General features: G+C 44.4%; 1 protein-coding gene across 1 annotated transcript; it reads left to right on the forward strand.

Moving 5' to 3' along the window:
* The first annotated feature begins 6,165 nt into the window (after positions 1-6,165).
* Positions 6,166-12,320, forward strand: LOC140402840 (immunoglobulin lambda-1 light chain-like). Its single transcript, XM_072490462.1, has 5 exons — positions 6,166-6,433; positions 6,516-6,827; positions 10,910-11,023; positions 11,156-11,214; positions 11,891-12,320. Exons 1-5 carry the CDS (start codon positions 6,166-6,168, stop codon positions 11,933-11,935), a joined length of 798 nt encoding a protein of 265 aa, XP_072346563.1. The 3' UTR covers positions 11,936-12,320.
* Positions 12,321-19,748: the final 7,428 nt, after the last annotated feature.

Here is a 19,748-nt window from a genome sequence, read left to right on the forward strand (position 1 = left end):
GTATGATGTGGTAGGCATCACAGATACATGGTTGCAGGGGGTTCAGGACTGGCATTTAAACATCAAGGGATTCACAACCTATCGAAAAGACAGGGAGGTGGGCAGAGGGGGCGGGGTTGCCTTGTTACTTAGGAATGAAATTAAATCAATAGCACTAAATGACATAGGGTCAGATGATGTGGAGTCAGTGTGGGTAGAGTTGAGGAACCACAAAGGCAAAAAAAACCATAATGGGAGTTATGTACAGGCCTCCTAACAGTGGTCAGGACCGGGGGCACAAAATGCACAACCAAATAGAAAGTGCATGTCAGAAAGGCAAAGTCACAGTGATCATGGGGGACTTCAATATGCAGGTGGACTGGGTAAATAATGCTGCCAGTGGACCCAAGGAAAGGGAATTCATTGAATGTTTACAGGAGTGCTTTTTGGAACAGATTATGATGGAGCCCACGAGGGAACAGGCCATTCTGGACTTAGTGTTATGTAATGAGCCAGACTTTATTAAAGATCTTAAAGTAAGGGAGCACTTAGGAGGCAGTGATCATAATATGGTAGAATGCAATCTCCAATTTGAAAGAAAGAAGGTAGAATCAGATGTAAAGGTGTTACAGTTAAATAAAGGTAACTACAGGGGCATGAGGGAGGAACTGACGAAAATCGACTGGGAGCAGAGCCTAGTGGGAAAAACAGTAGAACAGCAATGGCAGGAGTTTCTGGGAGTAATTGAGGACACAGTGCAGAGGTTCATCCCAAAGAAAAGAAAGGTTATCAGAGGGGGGATTAGGCAGCCATGGCTGACAAAGGGAGTTAGGGAATGCATCAAAGCAAAAGAGAAAGCCTATAATGTGGCAAAGAGTAGTGGGAAGTCAGAAGATTGGGAAGGCTACAAAAACAAACAGAGGATAACAAAGAGAGAAATAAGGAAAGAGAGGACCAAATATGAAGGTAGGCTAGCCAGTAACATTAGGAATGATAGTAAAAGTTTCTTTAAATACATTAAAAACAAACGGGAGGCAAAAGGGCCGACATTGGGCCGCTCCAAAATGATGCTGGTAATTTTGTGATGGGAAACAAGGAAATAGCTGAGGAACTAAATAAGTACTTTGCGTCACTCTTCACAGTAGAAGACATGAGTAATATCCCACCAATTCCGGAGAGTCAGGGGGCAGAGTTGAATATGGTAGCCATCACAAAGGAGAAAGTGCTAGAGAAACTAAGAGGTCTAAAAATTGATAAATCTCCGGGCCCAGATGGGCTACATCCTAGAGTTCTAAAGGAGCGAGCTGAAGAAATAGTGGAGGCGTTAGTTATGATCTTTCAAAAGTCACTGGAGTCAGGGAAAGTCCCAGAGGATTGGAAAATCGCTGTTGTAACTCCCCTGTTCAAGAAGGGAACAAAGAAAAAGATGGAAAATTATAGGCCAATTAGCCTAACCTCGGTTGTTGGCAAGATTCTAGAATCCATTGTTAAGGATGAGATTTCTAAATGCTTGGAAGTGCAGGGTCAGATTAGGACAAGTCAGCATGCATTTAATAAGGGGGTGCCTGACAAACCTGTTAGAGTTCTTTGAAGAGATAACAAATAGGTTAGACCAAGGAGAGCCAATGGATGTTATCTATCTTGACTTCCAAAAGGCCTTTGATAAGGTGCCTCACGGGAGACTGCTGAGTAAAATAAGGGCCCATGGTATTCGAGGCAAGGTACTAACATGGATTGACGATTGGCTGTCAGGCAGAAGGCAGCGAGTTGGGATAAAAGGTTCTTTTTCGGAATGGCAACCGGTGACGAGTGGTGTCCCGCAGGGTTCAGTGTTGGGGCCACAGCTGTTCTCTTTATATATTAACGATCTAGATGACGGGACTGGGGGCATTCTGGCTAAGTTTGCCGATGATACAAAGATAGGTGGAGGGGCAGGTAGTATGGAGGAGGTGGGGAGGCTGCAGAAAGATTTAGACAGTTTAGGAGAGTGGTCCAAGAAATGGCTGATGAAATTCAACGTGGGCAAGTGCGAGGTCTTGCACTTTGGAAAAAAGAATAGAGGCATGGACTATTTTCTAAAAGGTGACAAAATTCATAATGCTGAACTGCAAACGGAATTGGGAGTCCTAGTCCAGGATTCTCTAAAGGTAAACTTGCAGGTTGAGTCCGTAATTAAGAAAGCAAATGCAATGTTGTCATTCATCTCAAGAGGCTTGGAATATAAAAGCAGGGATGTACTTCTGAAGATTTATAAAGCATTAGTTAGGCCTCATTTAGAATACTGTGAGCAATTTTGGGCCCCACACCTCAGGAAGGACATACTGGCACTGGAGCAGGTCCAGCGGAGATTCACACGGATGATCCCAGGAATAGTAGGCCTAACATACGATGAACGTCTGAGGATCCTGGGATTATATTCATTGGAGTTTAGGAGGTTGAGGGGAGATCTAATAGAAACTTACAAGATAATGAATTGCTTCGATAGGGTGGACGTAGGGAAGTTGTTTCCATTAGCAGGGGAGACTAGGACCCGGGGGCACAGCCTTAGAATAACAGGGAGTCACTTTAGAACAGAGATGAGGAGAAATTTCTTCAGCCAGAGAGTGGTGGGTCTGTGGAATTCGTTGCCACAGAGGGCGGTGGAGGCCGGGACGTTGAGTGTCTTTAAGACAGAAGTTGATAAATTCTTGATTTCTCGAGGAATTAAGGGCTATGGAGAGAGAGCGGGTAAATTGAGTTGAAATCAGCCATGATTAAATGGCGGAGTGGACTCGATGGGCCGAATGGCCTTACTTTCGCTCCTATGTCTTATGGTCTTACTGACACTACGCTCTAGTTCCCCCTCAGTTATTTCGCCTTTGGACCTATTGATCCGGTTTCCATCCCCTTCCCCCTTCAGTATCATAGAATTTGGAATAATAGAAGTTACAGTGCAGAAGGAGGCCATTCAGCCCATCGAGTCTGCACCGGCTCTTGGAAAGAGCACCCTACCCAAGGTCCACACGTCCACCCTATCCCCATAACCCAGTAACCCCACCCAACACTAAGGGCAATTTTGGACACTATGGGCAATTTAGCATGGCCAATCCACCTAACCCGCACATCTTTGGACTGTGGGAGGAAACCGGAGCACCCGGAGGAAACCCACGCACACACGGGGAGAATGTGCAGACTCCGCACAGACAGTGACCCAAGCCGGAATCGAACCAGGGACCCTGGAGCTGTGAAGCATTTGTGCTATCCACAATGCTACCGTGCTGCCCTATACTAGTTTAAACCCTCCCGTGTGATATTAGCAAACCTAGCGGCCAGGATATTTCTGCCCCTCCAGTTTAGATGCAAACCTTGTGATGCGATGCAGCGTGGTGGTTGGATAGCACTTGGTATCACTGTGGACAGTTCTGGCGACCACATTGTGCAAAAGGGATCTCGTGATAATGCAAGAAAAACTGTTTGCATTATTGCTCCCGCAACTAGCAGGTTGCAGCTAACAGGAAAGACTGAACATTTTGGGGAGTTTTTTCCCCTCTTGACCTGAGTTCTTGAATATGCTCAGAAGGTTCGACAGGGTAGGCGACAAGAATGTTCCATTGACTCCATGGTGGAAGTGAATTAATCTGAGGCGAATAACATGGGATGTACGCCACATGTTGGTCATCTCGAATTGCTTTGACGGGTGTGGCTTGCTGAGCCGTTCAAGGGTCGATTATTTTACTGTAGATTTGGAGCTGCATGGAAATTGGACAAGGATGATATATTTCCTTCTGTAAGTGGCGTTGGCGAAGCAGATGCGTTTTTACAACAATGGTTTGGTTCTCATTATGAAAACTTGATTTGTAAATGTAATCACTTACCGTGGGTTTCAATCCAGAACGATCGGTACGGTGACAGTGGCAATGCTATTCCACCACCAACGCTCTGCACTGAGCCACCGGAGTAATTCTGGCACTAATAGATACGGGTGGTACAACATTGAGTGAAACTGTCACTGAAATATTAACATCAAATTATAGCTCCCCCCCCTAATCTGTTATGTTGTTGTTAAAACTAGAACAAGTTTGTGTTATGGATGAGTTAAACGAATCACTCGGCATTAGTGTCTATTGTTCTGTGTCCACGTGTAAGTCACAATTAGTACTCTGGTTTGAAACAAGCCTTATTGCCTTTCTTTCACAATATGAAACAATCTGCACTGCGCACCGCTTTTCACGCGTGCACAACACCAAATCTAACGCTTGCCCCTTGCAGACAGGGCTGTGCGTGGGCTCCCCAACTGTAAACAGGAAAACCTCAGGCAAGATTCAGATCGCTCTGCTTTTATTCCATTGTGCTATTTTTAAATGCGACACGTCAACCCAGCAAAAAAGTCTGCATTTTCACCAACTCATCTGAGCACCGAAAGCGAACATTGAGACTCTTGAGAGAAACACCAGTTCATACCTCACAGCAGCCATTCCTGGGATCGCAGACCATGATGATCTTAAGGTTCTGTGCGTTGCTTCAACTCATTTCAGGTTTGGGTCATTTTCCTTTCTCAGATTGTTCGAACTGCAGGGTAAACATGACTGAGACAACCACCCATGTAGCTCATTATTCCAATCGTCATAGTCAAATATATTAGCTTCACAGTAACCACAGGAGTAGATTATTCAGCACCTCGAGCGTGTCCCACATTTAATGAGATCATGGCGAATCTGTGGCCATCTCCATATACCTGCCTTTGGCCGATATCCATAACGACCTTTACTTAAGAACAAGCGATCTAGCTCAGATTTAAAATTAACAACTGTTTTAGCTCCACCTGTTGTTTGAGAGTTCCGAACATCCACGAGCCTTTTAGTGAAGAAGTTCTTCCTAACATCTCTCCTGAACGGTTTGGCCCTAATATTTAGACTGTACCCCCTAGTTTTAGGATCTCCAACCGGTGGAAATAGTTTATGTTTATCTATCCTATCTTCCCAGTTAATATCTTCGATTAGGAGGCCCTTTAACGTCTAAATTCAAGCGAAAACAGGTCACATTTGTGTAATATCTCCTCGTAACTTAACCCCTGTATTCCAGGTATCATTTTTGTAAATCTAAGCTTTTTGTTTCAATAAATTTAGAGAACCCAATTAATTATTTTTCTATTAAGGGGCAATTTTACATGGCCAATCTACATACCTTGCAGATCTTTGGGTTGTGTGGGCGAAACCCACGCAAACACGGGTAGAAGGTGCAAACTCCACAGCGACAGTGACCCAGAACCGGGATCGAACCTCGGACCCCGGCACCATGGCGACCAACTGCGTCACAATTCTGCCAATTTGTAAACCTAACTTGTACTCCCTCCAAAGCAAAAATATCCTCCCTGAGGTGTGGTACCCAACACGCTTCATGTTGAACATTTTAGAAAGAAAGAAAGAAAATCGCTTATTGTCACAAGTGGGCTTCAAATGAAGTTATTGTGAAAAGCCCCTTGTCGCCACATTCCGGCGCCTGTTCGGGGAGGCTGTTACGGGAATTGAACCGTGCTGCTGGCCTGCCTTGGTCTGCTATCAAAGCTAGCGATTTAGCCCTGTGCTAAGCAGCCCATTTTATGGTGAATTACTGAATTAAAACCATCTGATCTTAATGGTTCACACGTCAACATTCTCCCTTACATCGGCGGGATATTAAACCTCAAAACGCTATCTGCCACTCTGCGATCAGAAACACCCCATGTCGCTATTATCAAAAGAGCGGAGGACGGGTGGGGGGGGGGGGGGCTGCTGGAAGGTGAATTCATCCCAGAGCCTTGGTGGCCAATATCTACTCCTCCACACACATCATGAAAACATGATCTGAATCCTGATCACATTGTGGGATCTCCCTTTGCAAACCTTTGGGCTGCTGCGACTCCTGCAATGCAACGGCTACGACATGTCATACAACGTCCCCGAATCTGCAAAGCGGCTCGTTCCCTTTTGGGCCTGTTATCGTTTCAAATGTAATCCTCAGCGTTTGTTCAATTAGCGCAATTACTGAGAGGATGGTCCATTTTATAGTTTATTGCTGCAGGTGGATCGGTAGAGGAAACAGGGTCTCTCTCTCCCTGCCGTAACAGAATATGTGCTGATGACTATTTCTCTTCCAGTTATTGCATCGCAGGCAGCGTTATTCCAAACTCCGGCGATTCAGAGTGTCGCGCCTGGAAGTGCCCACAAGATGCATTGTCACACGGGTTGGTTGGCATGGGCTACTGTCCAATGGTATAAGCGGCAGAACCAGAAACATCTGCAGCTAGTTTACGTTGTAACACATTACAACCATCCAAGCGGGAGATTTTCTGGAGAAATAAATGATAAATCTACTATCTACACTCTCATAATCAGCGGTGTCCAGGCCAATGACTCGGGGGTGTATTACTGTGCAACTAAGGAGTACAGCACAGCCCCATTTAAGTTTGGAAACGGATCCAAATTGCTCATCACAGGTAAAAATTGCGATTATTTGCAACACAGACACCTAGGGTGTTATGTCCAATCCTCATGGAATCTTACCTTTCCACCCCACAGGCTCTCCAATAATTTACCTGTTAACTCTGCCACCGGAAGACATTTCCGGGATGAAAATTATCCCATTGGTGTGTTTGGTAAAGAAAGTGGATCCCGATTCTTTTACCGTCCTCTGGAATGTTTCTGGGCACATTACAGGCGCACAAACCGATTCTGGAATAATCGGTTCCGACGGAACCTACACTATCAGGAGTTTGATAATTCTCCCCGCGGAGATTTGGGGCAGCGGTGCTCTCTGCAAATGTGTTGTCCAAATTAACTCAAGTGTAAATCTACTCAGTGAAAGCGTCTCATCTCAGAGTGGTATCGATTGTCAGTTTCCTTTTGTATTTAATGCACGGCTTGTTCGTTTTTAATATCTGTTTGTGCAATTAAAGTAACTCCTTTTTTGTTATCCATCTTCACTTTATATGAACTGTTACTCCTCTCCCATCTATCTCGTCATTGCAATGTTTATCTATCTGATTCTTTATATCTGTTTAGTTGTGATCGACGTATATGGGGGGGGGGTGGATTGTGATCGACCACATTCTGTCGTGTCAGTAATTAAATCATCATCTTAAACATGTGATTAATTCAGATATCAACCTCCAATATTCTAAAGAAAAGTGTCGCGTTCTCTTTAACTTTTTCTGATATTTAGAACCATTCCATTGTGGTATGGTACCAATCAAACGCCTTTGTTGCCCTTTCCCCGGTGCCTCTCAAGCGTTGTATTATACTCAGATGTCGGGGAATTGGTAACAGGGCTTTCATTGCTGGCAGATTCAGGTTTGCTCTAAGTTTAACATTGTATTCCAGTAATGGAAAATGACCCCCAATGGAGATTGGGCTTTTACGGTCTGCATCGCTACTCCCAGTGATCTGTGAAGCTGCACCGCAAGCTCTCCGCTCCTGTATCAGATTTAGAATTATTTTCCCGTGGGTGCATATCCCTAACTCTAACTTTGTCCACCTAACCTTTTATCCAAGATAGAACATATGAATCATTTCAGGTAAGCATGAATTCGTTCATCTTGTATGATGGTGGACATATTCTGTGCATCAATTGTTCGAAGTGAAATGCCTGAGTACTTGTAAATGCGTGCAATAACTGAGGGCAGTCAACGTGGTTTTGTGAAATGTAATGACGCACAACAAATTTAATACCAAAGTCTTTTTGAACAAACGGTGCCTCAGTTGACATGTAAAGACAATGCAGTAGGTATACCCTATAAGCATCTCCGCACGGACTCCATTTGTCTCACAGGATTGCTGTTGGGGGAACATAAAGCATCCATTAGGACTGATATGTGAAAAAGAAAGAGAGAACGTGATATACAGAAAAAGGGAGACTTTAACTTTCCAAATATTGACTGGAAAAGATATCGTTCGAGTACAATAGATGGGTCGGTTTTTGTACAGTGTGTGCAGGAGGGTTTCCTGAAACAATATGTTGACATGCCAACAAGAGGCCACGTTGGATTTGGTTTTTGGGTAATGAACCAGGCCAGGTGTTGGATTTGGAGGTAGGAGAGCACTTTGGGGACAGTGACCACAATTCGGTGCCGTTTACGTTAATGATGGAAAGGGATAAGTATACACCGCAGGGCAAGAGTTATAGATGGGGGAAGGGCAATTATGATGCCATTAGACGTGACTTGGGGGGGGGGGGTGGCTAAGGTGGAGAAGTAGGCTGCAAGTGTTGGGCACACTGGATAAGTGGGGCTTGCTCAAGGATCAGCTACTGCGTGTTCTTGATAAGTATGTACCGGTCAGGCAGGGAGGAAGGCGTCGAGCGAGGGAACCGTGGTTTACCAAGGAAGTGGAATCTCTTGTTAAGAGGAAGAAGGAGGCCTATGTGAAGATGAGGTGTGAAGTTTCAGTTGGGGAGATGGATAGTTACATGGTAGCGAGGAAGGATCTAAAGAGAGAGCTAAGACGAGCAAGGAGGGGACATCAGAAGTATTTGGCAGGAAGGATCAAGGAAAACCCAAAAGCTTTCTATAGGTATGTCAGGAATAAGCCAATGACTAGGGAAAGAGTAGGAACAGTCAAGGACAGGGATGGGAAATTGTGTGTGGAGTCTGAAGAGATAGGCGAGATACTAAATGAATATTTTTCGTCAGTATTCACTCAGGAAAAAGATAATATTGTGGAGGAGAATGCTGAGCCCCAGGCTAATAGAATAGATGGCATTGAAGTACGTAGGGAAGAGGTGTTGGCAATTCTGGACAGGCTTAAAATAGATAAGTCCCCGGGATCTGATGGGATTTATCCTAGGATTCTCTGGGAGGCCAGGGGAGAGATTGCTGGACCTTTGGCTTTGATTTTTATGTCATCATTGGCTACAGGAATAGAGGACTGGAGGACAGCAAATTTGGTCCCTTTGTTCAAAAAGGGGAGACGAGACAACCCCGGCAACTATAGACCGGTGAGCCTCACGTCTGTAGTGGGTAAAGTCTTGGAGGGGATTATAAGAGACAAGATTTATAATCATCTGGATAGGAATAATATGATCAGGGATAGTCAGCATGGCTTTGTGAAGGGTAGGTCATGCCTCACAAACCTTATTGAGTTCTTTGAGAAGGTGACTGACCAGGTAGGCAAGGGTAGAGCAGTTGATGTGGTTTATATGGATTTCAGCAAAGCGTTTGATAAGGTTCCCCACGGTAGGCTATTGCAGAAAATACGGAGGCTGGGGATTGAGGGTGATTTAGAGATGTGGATCAGAAATTGGCTAGCTGAAAGAAGACAGAGGGTGGTGGTTGATGGGAAATGTTCAGAATGGAGTACAGTCACAAGTGGAGTACCACAAGGATCTGTTCTGGGGCCGTTGCTGTTTGTCATTTTTATCAATGACCTAGAGGAAGGCGCAGAAGGGTGGGTGAGTAAATTTGCAGACGATACTAAAGTCGGTGGTGTTGTCGATAGTGTGGAATGATGTAGCAGGTTACAGAGGGATATAGATAAGCTGCAGAGCTGGGCTGAGAAGTGGCAAATGGAGTTTAATGTAGAGATGTGTGAGGTGATTCACTTTGGAAGGAATAACAGGAATGCGGAATATTTGGCTAATGGTGAAGTTCTTGAAAGTGTGGATGAGCAGAGGGATCTAGGTGTCCATGTACATAGATCCCTGAAAGTTGTCACCCAGGTTGATAGCGTTGTGAAGAAGGCCTATGGAGTGTTGGCCTTTATTGGTAGAGGGATTGAGTTCCGGAGTCGGGAGGTCATGTTGCAACTGTACAGAACTCTGGTACGGCCGCATTTGGAGTATTGCATACAGTTCTGGTCACCGCATTATAGGAAGGACGTGGAGGCTTTGGAGCGGGTGCAGAGGAGATTTACCAGGATGTTGCCTGGTATGGAGGGAAAGTCTTATGAGGAAAGGCTGATGGACTTGAGGTTGTTTTCGTTGGAGGGAAGAAGGTGAAGAGGAGACTTAATCGAGTCATACAAAATGATCGGAGGGTTGGATAGGGTGGACAGTGAGAGCCTTCTCCCGCGGATGGAAATGGCTGGCACGAGGGGACATAACTTTAAACTGAGGGGTAACAGATATAGGGCAGAGATCAGAGGTAGGTTCTTTACGCAAAGAGTAGTGAGGCCGTGGAATGCCCAACCTGCTACAGTAGTCAGCTCGCCAACATTGAGGGCATTTAAAAGTTTATTGGATAAACATATGGATGATAATGGCATAGTGTAGGTTAGATGGCTTTTGTTTCGGTGCAACATCGTGGGCCGAAGGGCCTGTGCTGCGCTGTATTGTTCTATGTTCTATGTATTCCTCACATGTATCTGTTTCTTTTTAATTCTACCTGAAAAGTATCATCTCCCTGTCACTCTAATTTTCCATCGCTCTATCTATCTATCTACCTATACATCTATCTATTTTTAATCTATCTGTCGATCCATCGATTCATCCATCCATCCACCCATCCATCTATCCACCCATCCATCCACCCACCCATTCATCCATCCATCCATCCAAGCCATCCATCCATCCATTCATACATCGATCCAGCCGTCCATCCATCCATCAATCCATCTATTCATCCATCCATCCATCCACCTGTTTATCTATCCGTCTATCTTATTTGTCCATCTGTCTACGATTTCTTGACTGTCTCTCGATATTTTCTCATCCATCTATCTCCATTCGTACCATTCTAACTGATTGCACCCGTCAGGCTCGCGCTATCCATCCATTCAGCTTTGTTGGGATTGGAAATTGGCTTGGCTTTTCAAATACATACTGTTTTCCAAATTTGCTCCTGTGATATTACTGACACTGACAAGTTTGACGTTGATTATTCGGTTCCCTGCTTCTGGTGCTTCTGAACATTGTGAAGGAAGCAACGTGTTTGGGTCATGGTATTAGATCAATTATTTTTTTTGAATGTTTTGCTGTGCAGATTCTCCGTGTTTTACCGGCTGCATTTTCCTGCTTTCCGGAAGTTTGTGTGCGCTTCTCCTTCTGCTGATGGTTGTTTTGACTGGTCGAAGGCGCTGTAGGAACAGGCAGACAGGTAAACTGTACAGGAAACCAGTAACCCCGCCGCTCTCAATTCACATATTTCTCCCTGGGATATTGATGCTTCCGGCCGGCTTGGTGCTCAAATTGGTCACTTAGACTCAGTTCAAATTTGTCTTTCTAACAGGCAACAGGAAACGTGGGGAAGAACTCAAAGATTCCAGAGCAGGTGCCCAGGAAAATGCGGTAACTTTGATTATAATTATTCTTTTTATGTGGAAATACGTTTTTCAGATTCTTAATCCAAGTTTGAAGAGATAGGTCTTGGCATATGGGTGTATGGGTATTTTCATAGTGTGGACGCCAGGTAAAACAGTTTACATTCTCTATAGCACTGCGGTAATAGTTGATAATATTGATATGGTTCGGTCCAACATTTCAAAACATGGATTGATTGATTTCACTTGTGTGAAGTGGATCATGGGTTTGGGAACTAAACCGGCCCGATCGGCTTAATAATAATAATCTCTATTGTCACAAGTAAGCTTACATTAACATTGCAATGTAGTTACTGTGAAAAGACCTTAGTCGCCACATTTCGGCGCCTGTTCGGGTACACAGAAGGAGAATTCAAAATGTCCAATTCACCAAAAAGTCTCTTGGGACTTGTAAGAGGAAACGGAGCACCCGGAGGGAACCCCCGCAGACACAGGGAGAACGTGCAGACTCCACATGGACAGTTACCCAAGCCGGGAATCCAACCTGGGACCTTGGCGCTGTGAAGCAACACTGCGAACCACTCTGCTACGGTGGCTTAGGATACACATGAAACCGTCATAACAGGTTCGAAGGGCTGAATAACTGTTGTTGTCTCCAGGACGTTGGTGTGGTTTATGCAAATGTTTTCTGTTTTTTCTTACAGACTATTTATGCTCGTCTGGTGGTTAACGCAGACTCCGCACTCTGATATCCAACTAAATAGAGAGCCAAATTCTGCTTCCTGGATCTTACATTGCGTATAAAATATCCGAGGCGTTGTCCTCACTGGAGGAAATCCAGGATATGGAAAATGTCCTTGTTACAGCCTGCATGCACATTGACATGTGATCGGCGAGCAAACGGAATGTTGATTTGCCACCTTCTGGACGGCCTCCATGCAAGAACAAGGCCTCTGCACTTGCAGAGAATTCCAAATCACGGAACTGCAAACTTTCAGTTAGGTTTCATGATTTATTTTAATGTTGTGTATTTGTTTGTTTAAGCTCATTGTGAATCCTTGCAGAGCGCGTTTACAAGTTACCAATGTGTCCAAGTTACCAATTTGTCCAAGTTATCAATCGATTAAACCAATTTGAAACCATCGCATTGAGTTTATGAGTTAATATTGATTGATCGTGCAGTCCAGATACCCTCAGTGAATCAGCTATGCTCAGGTTTATTTACTTACTTAGCAAATGTAAAGTCCATAAGGGAAGCAGTTTATTTTCGTCCTGCTGTGTTGAGTGCGGATAGGCCTCCTCTGAATTTGTGGATTAGCATTCTTCTATGGTGTGGTGCATAGTTTACTCTCGACCACAGGATCATAGGGGGCTGGCACTAATGATCTACCTGCACCGGTTGGCGAAGCAGGGGTACTTGTTTTCCTTTCCCAGTTATTCCCATGTGTTTGTCCAGGTGCAATTTGTGTTGACGGCCTGTGGGGAAGGGTTTATCCAGATCGGCCGTCTTTGGGTGGGCTGAATAGATCAGCATAAATTGGCATGTGGGGAGGGGTTATCTGAAAGTTTCTATCATGTTGTGGGTTGTTGCATAGCCGGGATATATGGAAGAGTGATAATTGCCAGAACAGGGAGCAGAGGGAGTGGTGTTGAGCATCGTGTTCTAGCAATGGTATACATGGTCACATTCTCTTTACGGAAGAAGAAATGTTCGACTAAACTAATAGAAAATTTAAGACGTTGCGACGTCAGGAAATATTGAACAGTCTGGTGTTCTTTTCTCTTGAAAAGCGAAAACTGAAGGTTGAGCTAACAGAGGTCTTTAAAATTCTGAAAAGATTTTAAAACGTCGACACAGATCAGATAGTCAAGCTGCAGGCAGACTAATGGCCACTATTGTAAGATAGCCACTGCTAAATCCAATTAGTAATTCAGGAGGAATATCTTGCCCAAGAGAATCAGGAGAATGGAAGTCGCTGCCACAGAGAGTATTTGAGGTTAACAGCAGACATGCAATTCAGCAGCTTGGTGGATACACACATGAGGGATGAAGGAAGAGGAGAATATGTTGATGGAAGGAGGTGAAGATGAGTTGGGAGTAGGGTCAATGGGGAAGTAACAACAGAATGAAACAGTTGATCCCAGTAACCTGGGCTGGAAATAATTTCGACATTTATGAAGCCAGAGAATGTGCGGTGACTGAAATCGAATTGCTGGCGATGGGAACAAATTACACAATCCCCTTCATTATGAAATAAACATTTCAATGTGAAAGTAACATTCGAAGGACCTTCCCCTGAGGTGTATAATTCTTTACACGTTTAATATAACATACATTAAAAAGTTATGCCGAAATGTGGGGTGAAGGAAATAAGAACATCTAGACGGATCAAAAAATATCAAACTCCATGTGGATTATGCCCCACTATCCAACTCATTAAATGATTCAATGCGAAATCGGTCCCACGCAAATAAATCCCTCTTAGCTTGTCCACCAAATTCCACACATGAGGTGAGAGAATTCTCCATTGGTTGAAATGTTCGGAAACCAGTGATCCAAAGTCACCTCTTCTTCCGAAGCACAATGGCGTAGGCCCGTGGCTCAGGCACGTGGGTTTAAAATTAATCACGTCAGCGAAAAGGGAAAATTGAACCACCACAAGTTTTCTGCAACGCTGCCCGGGCCCGTCTACTGCTCAGTTCTAGTTAAGTAAATGATTAAGCACATCGCATCTGAGAGGGAGAAACATATCAGTATCAGCATCTCAATTCTGAGCTAATATTGTCCGATCAACGAAAATACAATTTCCTCCATCTCATATTGTATTTTCATGAATTACTGACCAGGACAATCGTCTGGAGCGTCGTTACAATCAATAGATAATGCATTTCATTTCCATGCTACCTTTGCAAATAAACATACGGCATGTGAGTAACTGGAGATGATGAACCATCAGAAAAGAGTGTGAGAAACTGAAGAATGTCGACAGTCTTTTCTCAATGTATCTGTCCCGTTTTAATCACACAAATATAATTCAGTATTCTTAATATTCAAAGCAACTTACCATACGTTAAAAAGAGCTAGATGTGCCACCTCTGGCGAATGGAAGCGGATGGATAAGTTATTTCAGGGGAGTCTCCTCAAATCCAGATTCACTTCCAAATTGTAAGCATCCTATAAGACCATAAGACATACGAGTGGAAGTAAGGCCATTCGGCCCATCGAGTCCACTCCACCATTCAATCAGGGCTGATTTCAACTCGATTTACCCGCTCTCTCTCCATAGCCCTTAATTCCTCGAGAAATCAAGAATTTATCAACTTCTGTCTTAAAGACACTCAACGTCCCGGCCTCCACCACCCTCAGTGGCAATGAATTCCACAGAACCACCACTCTCTGGCTGAATAAATTTCTCCTCATCTCTGTTCTAAAGTGACTCCCTTTTATTCTCAGGCTGTGCCCCCGGGTCCTAGTCTCCCCCTGTTAATGGAAACAACTTCCCTACATCCACCCTATCTAAGCCATTCATTATCTTGTAAGTTTCTTTTAGATCTCCCCTCAACCTCCTAAACTCCAATGAATATAATCCCAGGATCCTCAGACGTTCATCGTATGTTAGGCCTACCATTCCTGGGATCATCCGTGTGAATCTCCGCTGGCCCGCTCCAGTGCCAGCATGTCCTTCCTGAGGTGTGGGGCCCAAAATTGCTCACAGTATTCTAAATGGGGCCTAACTAATGCGTTATAAAGCTTCAGAAGTACATCCCTGCTTTTATGTTCCAAGCCTCTTGAGATGAATGACAACATTGCACTTGCTTTCTCAATTACGGACTCAACCTGCAAGTTTACCTTTAGAGAATCCTGGACTAGGACTCCTAAGTCCCTTTGCACTTCAGCATTATGAATTTTGTCACCGTTTAGAAAATAGTCCACGCCTCTATTCTTTTTCCCAAAGTGCAAGACCTCGCACATGCCCACGTTGAATTTCATCAGCCATTTCATGGACCATTCTCCTAAACTGTCTAAATCTTTCTGAAGCCTCCCCACCTCCTCCATACTACCTGCCCCTCCACCTATCTGCGTATCATCGGCAAACGTAGACAGAATGCCCTCAGTCCCGTCATCTAGATCGTTAATATATAAAGAGAACAGCTGTGGTCCCAACACTGAACCCTGCGGGACACCACTCGTCACCGGTTGCCATTCCGAAAAAGAACCTTTTATCCCAACTCTCTGCTTTCTGCCTGACAGCCAATCGTCAATCCAAGTTAGTACCTTGCCTCGAATACCATGGGCCCTTATTTTACTCAGCAGTCTCCCGTGAGGCACCTTATCAAAGGCCTTTTGGAAGTCAAGATAGATAACATCCATTGGCTCACCTTGGTCAAACCTATTTGTTATCTCTTCAAAGAACTCTAACAGGTTTGTCAGGCACGACCTCCCCTTACTAAATCCATGCTGACTTGTCCAAATCCGACCCTGCACTTCCAAGAATTTAGAAATCTCATCCTTAACAATGGATTCTAGAACCTTGACAACAACCGTTGTTAGGCTAATTGGCCTATAATTTTCCATCTTTTTCCTTGTTCCCTTCTTGAACAGGGGGGTTACAACAGCGATTTTCCAATCCTCTGGTACTCTCCCTGACTCCAGTGACTGTGGAAACATCATCACCAATGCCTCCATTATTTCTTCAGCTATCTCCTTTAGAACTCTAGGATGTAGCCCATCTGGGCCCGGAGATTTATCAATTTTTAGACCTCTTAGTTTCTCTAGCACTTTCTCCTTTGTGATGGCTACCATATTCAACTCTGTACCCTGACTCTCCGGAATTGTTGGTATATTACTCATGTCTTCTACTGTGAAGACTGACGCAAAGTACTTATTCAGTTCCTCGGCTATTTCCTTGTCTCCCATCACAAAATTACCAGCGTCATTTTGGAGCGGCCCAATGTCAACTTTTGCCTCCCGTTTGTTTTTAATGTATTTAAAGAAACTTTTACTATCATTCCTAATGTTACTGGCTAGCCTACCTTCAAATTTGATCCTCTCTTTCCTTATCTCTCTCTTTGTTACCGTCTGTTTGTTTTTGTAACCTTCCGAATCTCCTAACTTCCCACTGCTCTTTGCCACATTATAGGCTTTATCTTTTGCTTTGATGCATTTCCTAACTTCCTTTGTCAGCCATGGCTGCCTAATCCCCCCTCTTATAACCTTTCTTTTCTTTGGGATGAACCTCTGTACTGTGTCCTCAATTACTCCCAGAAACTCCTACCATTGCTGTTCTACTGTCTTTCCCACTAGGCTCTGCTCCCAGTCGATTTTCGTCAGTTCCACCCTCATGCCCCTGTAGTTACATTTATTTAACTGTAACACCTTTACATCTGATTCTACCTTCTTTCTTTCAAATTGGAGATTGAATTCGACCATATTATGATCACTGCCTCCTAAGTGCTCCCTTACTTTAAGATATTTAATCAAGTCTTGCTCATTACATAACACTAAGTCCAGAATGACCTGTTCCCTCGTGGGCTCCATCACAAGCTGTTCCAAAAAGCCCTCCTGTAAACATTCAATGAATTCCCTTTCCTTGGGTCCACTGGCAGTGTTATTTACAGTGCACCTGCATATTAAAGTCCCCCATGATCACTGTGACCTTGCCTTTCTGACATGCACTTTCTATTTCGTGGTGCATCTTGTGCCCCTGGTCCTGACCACTGTTAGGAGGCCTGTACGTAACTCCCATTATGTTTTTTTTGCCTTTGTGGTTCCTCAACTCTACCCACACAGACTCCACATCATCCGATCCCATGTCGTTTAGTGCTATTGATTTGATTCCATTCCTAATTGACAAGGCAACCCCGTCCCCTCTGCCCACCTCTCTGTCTTTTCGATAGGTTGTGAATCCCTGGATGTTTAAATGCCAGTCCTGAACCCCCTGCAACCATGTCTCTGTGATGCCTACCACATCATACCTGCCAGTCACAATCTGTGCCACAAGCTCATCTACCTTGTTCCGTACACTGGCATTTAAAGGGCATTTAAATATAGCACCTTTAATTCTCTATCGGCCGTCCCTTTTTGTTTTCTTAGTGTGGTGGACCTTGGTTTACTTAGCCTTTCCATACACTGTGTCATATTTTGTGGGATGGGGACTATTGTAACCTCTCCTGAGTTCTGTCTTTTCGTGCTTTTTTGTATTCCTAAGCAGCTACGCGTCCTACTGATTACTTCACCTCTTGGTTCCCTGACTGTCCCTTCCCCCCAATCTTTAGTTTGTTTCCTGTCAATTCTCTTATATCCATTTATTTTAATTTTGCCATTACATTTTTGATCCACGGATATTTAAAGGACCAGTAATTTTAAGTTAAAGCAGCAGGTGCCTTTAATTCAAACAGGAGGATCCAGCAGGCGTTTCTGCTGTAGGCTGGTGATTGGAGATTGGCTGACAATGGTGCTGACTCGGTTTGAGTGATTACGTCGGTGTCCAATGAATAAACCCAAAAAGTTGTAATATGCCCAGGAACAGATGATGAATATGGATCTGATTCCAGTGGAATGCTCAGAGCGTGCAAAGTTGTGTTTTTGGTTTGACATATGATTCTGGAGCTTCGATGGAGGGTTCTAAATAATTCTCTCCAAAACGATCTCACCACCCAGGCCACTGAAAGGGGTGCTTTTCTCTCCAGTAAGCCTCGGTAATTTTCTACCGAGATTGCAAAGTTTTGCAGTCAAACCATGATCTGAAAGCAAGGTTTGATATGAAACAAAGTGTCTGCACTGAAATATATAGGCCTGGAGGTGAACCTCAAACTGAAGTCCAGTTTGAACAGAAATATAGCCTGTGTCCTAAAAGCAGGCTGCCTGTGAGTAGTACACTATCTATTCTCAATTAATTTCTCTGCATGGAACACCATTACTTGCTGTAAATGACATATTTTCATCAGTGAGCATGCTACGAGTCAAACGTGCTACAGGACCACCATTTGAAGCAATGTCTTCGAAACATTTGGCCTTCAACATTGTTATTTTAGCACCTTTTCCCTCCATCTCTTTGCCTGTCCTGTATGTGGGTAGAGGGTGAGACAGTTCGAGGGTAGTACGTTAGCTTGTTATTATTTCCATTTACTGCATATTTCATCCTTATTTGTATGATAAAGAAACACTAGTTTGGCTCACAAACATCATGACTTATTATTGGACATTCAAGGGCCAAACACGATGGGAATTATTACAAGAATGATTGGTTAATTCATTGTCTTGTGATTCTGTGGCATGCAGCACAAAGAACAATGCAGCAAAAGAACAGGCCCTTCGGCCCTCCAAGCCTGCACCGATCATGATACCAAACTTTGCTAAAACCCGCAGCACTTTCTTGTGTCATATCCCTATACACATATCCTGCCTGCAACAGTAGTGGACTCGCCAACACTAAGGACATTCAAATGGTCATTGGATAGACATATGGACAATAAGGGAATAGTGTAGATGGGCTTTAGAGTGGGTTCACAGGTCGGCGCAACATCGAGGGCCGAAGGGCCTGTACTGCGCTGTAATGCTCTATGTTCTACGTTTTTATTATGATGCCTTTTGAACAGCTTAAATGTATCTGCTTCCACAACGTCCACTGGAAACGCATTCCAGGCACTCACCACCCTTTGTATTAAAAAATTCCTTGAACATCTCCTCTAATCTTTGCACCGCGGGCTATAAACCTATACCCCCTAGTATCTGACCCCTCCTTCCTGGGACAAAGTGCATGCCCATCCACTCTATCCATGCCTCCCAGTTGCCAGGGTCCTTGATGTCTCGGATCGTGTTTTAGGGATACTGAAGGGGGAGGGGAGCAGCCCCAAGTCGTGGTCCACTTAGGTACCAACGACATAGGTAGGGAAAGGGATAGGGATGTAAGGCAGGAATTCAGGGAGCTAGGGTGGAAACTTAGATCTCGGACAAACAGAGTTATTGTCTCTGGGTTGTTATCCGTGCCACGTGCCAGCGAGGCGAAGAATAGGGAGAGAGAGGAATTGAACACGTGGCTACAGGAATGGTGCAGGAGGGAGGGTTTAGGGTTTCTGGATAATTGAGGCTCATTCTGGGATCGATGGGACCTCTACAAACGGGATGGTCTACACCTGGACCGGAGGGGTTCCAATATCCTTAGGGGGGAATTGGCTAATGCTCTTCGGGAGGGTTTACACTAGTTCAGCAGGCGATTGGGAACCTCAATTGTAGCTCCGGTATACAGGAGGTTGAGAGTAGTGTGGTCATGAGTAAGGTTTCAAAGTTGCAGGAGTGTACCGGCAGGCAGGAAGGTGGTTTAAAGTGTGTTTTCTTCAATGCCAGGAGCATCCGGAATAAGGTGGGTGAACTTGCGTCATGGGTTGGTACCTGGGACTTCGATGCTGTGGCCATTGCGGAGACATGTATCGAGCAGGGACAAGAATAGTTGTTGCGGGTGCCGGGCTTTAGATATTTTAGTCAGCTCAGGAAAGGTGGTAAAAGAGGGGGCGGGGTGTCATTGTTAGTCAAGGACAGTATGACGGTGGCAGAAGGACGTT

This window comes from Scyliorhinus torazame, chromosome 26, assembly GCF_047496885.1.
Source record: "Scyliorhinus torazame isolate Kashiwa2021f chromosome 26, sScyTor2.1, whole genome shotgun sequence".
Classification (NCBI taxonomy): Eukaryota; Metazoa; Chordata; class Chondrichthyes; order Carcharhiniformes; family Scyliorhinidae; genus Scyliorhinus; species Scyliorhinus torazame.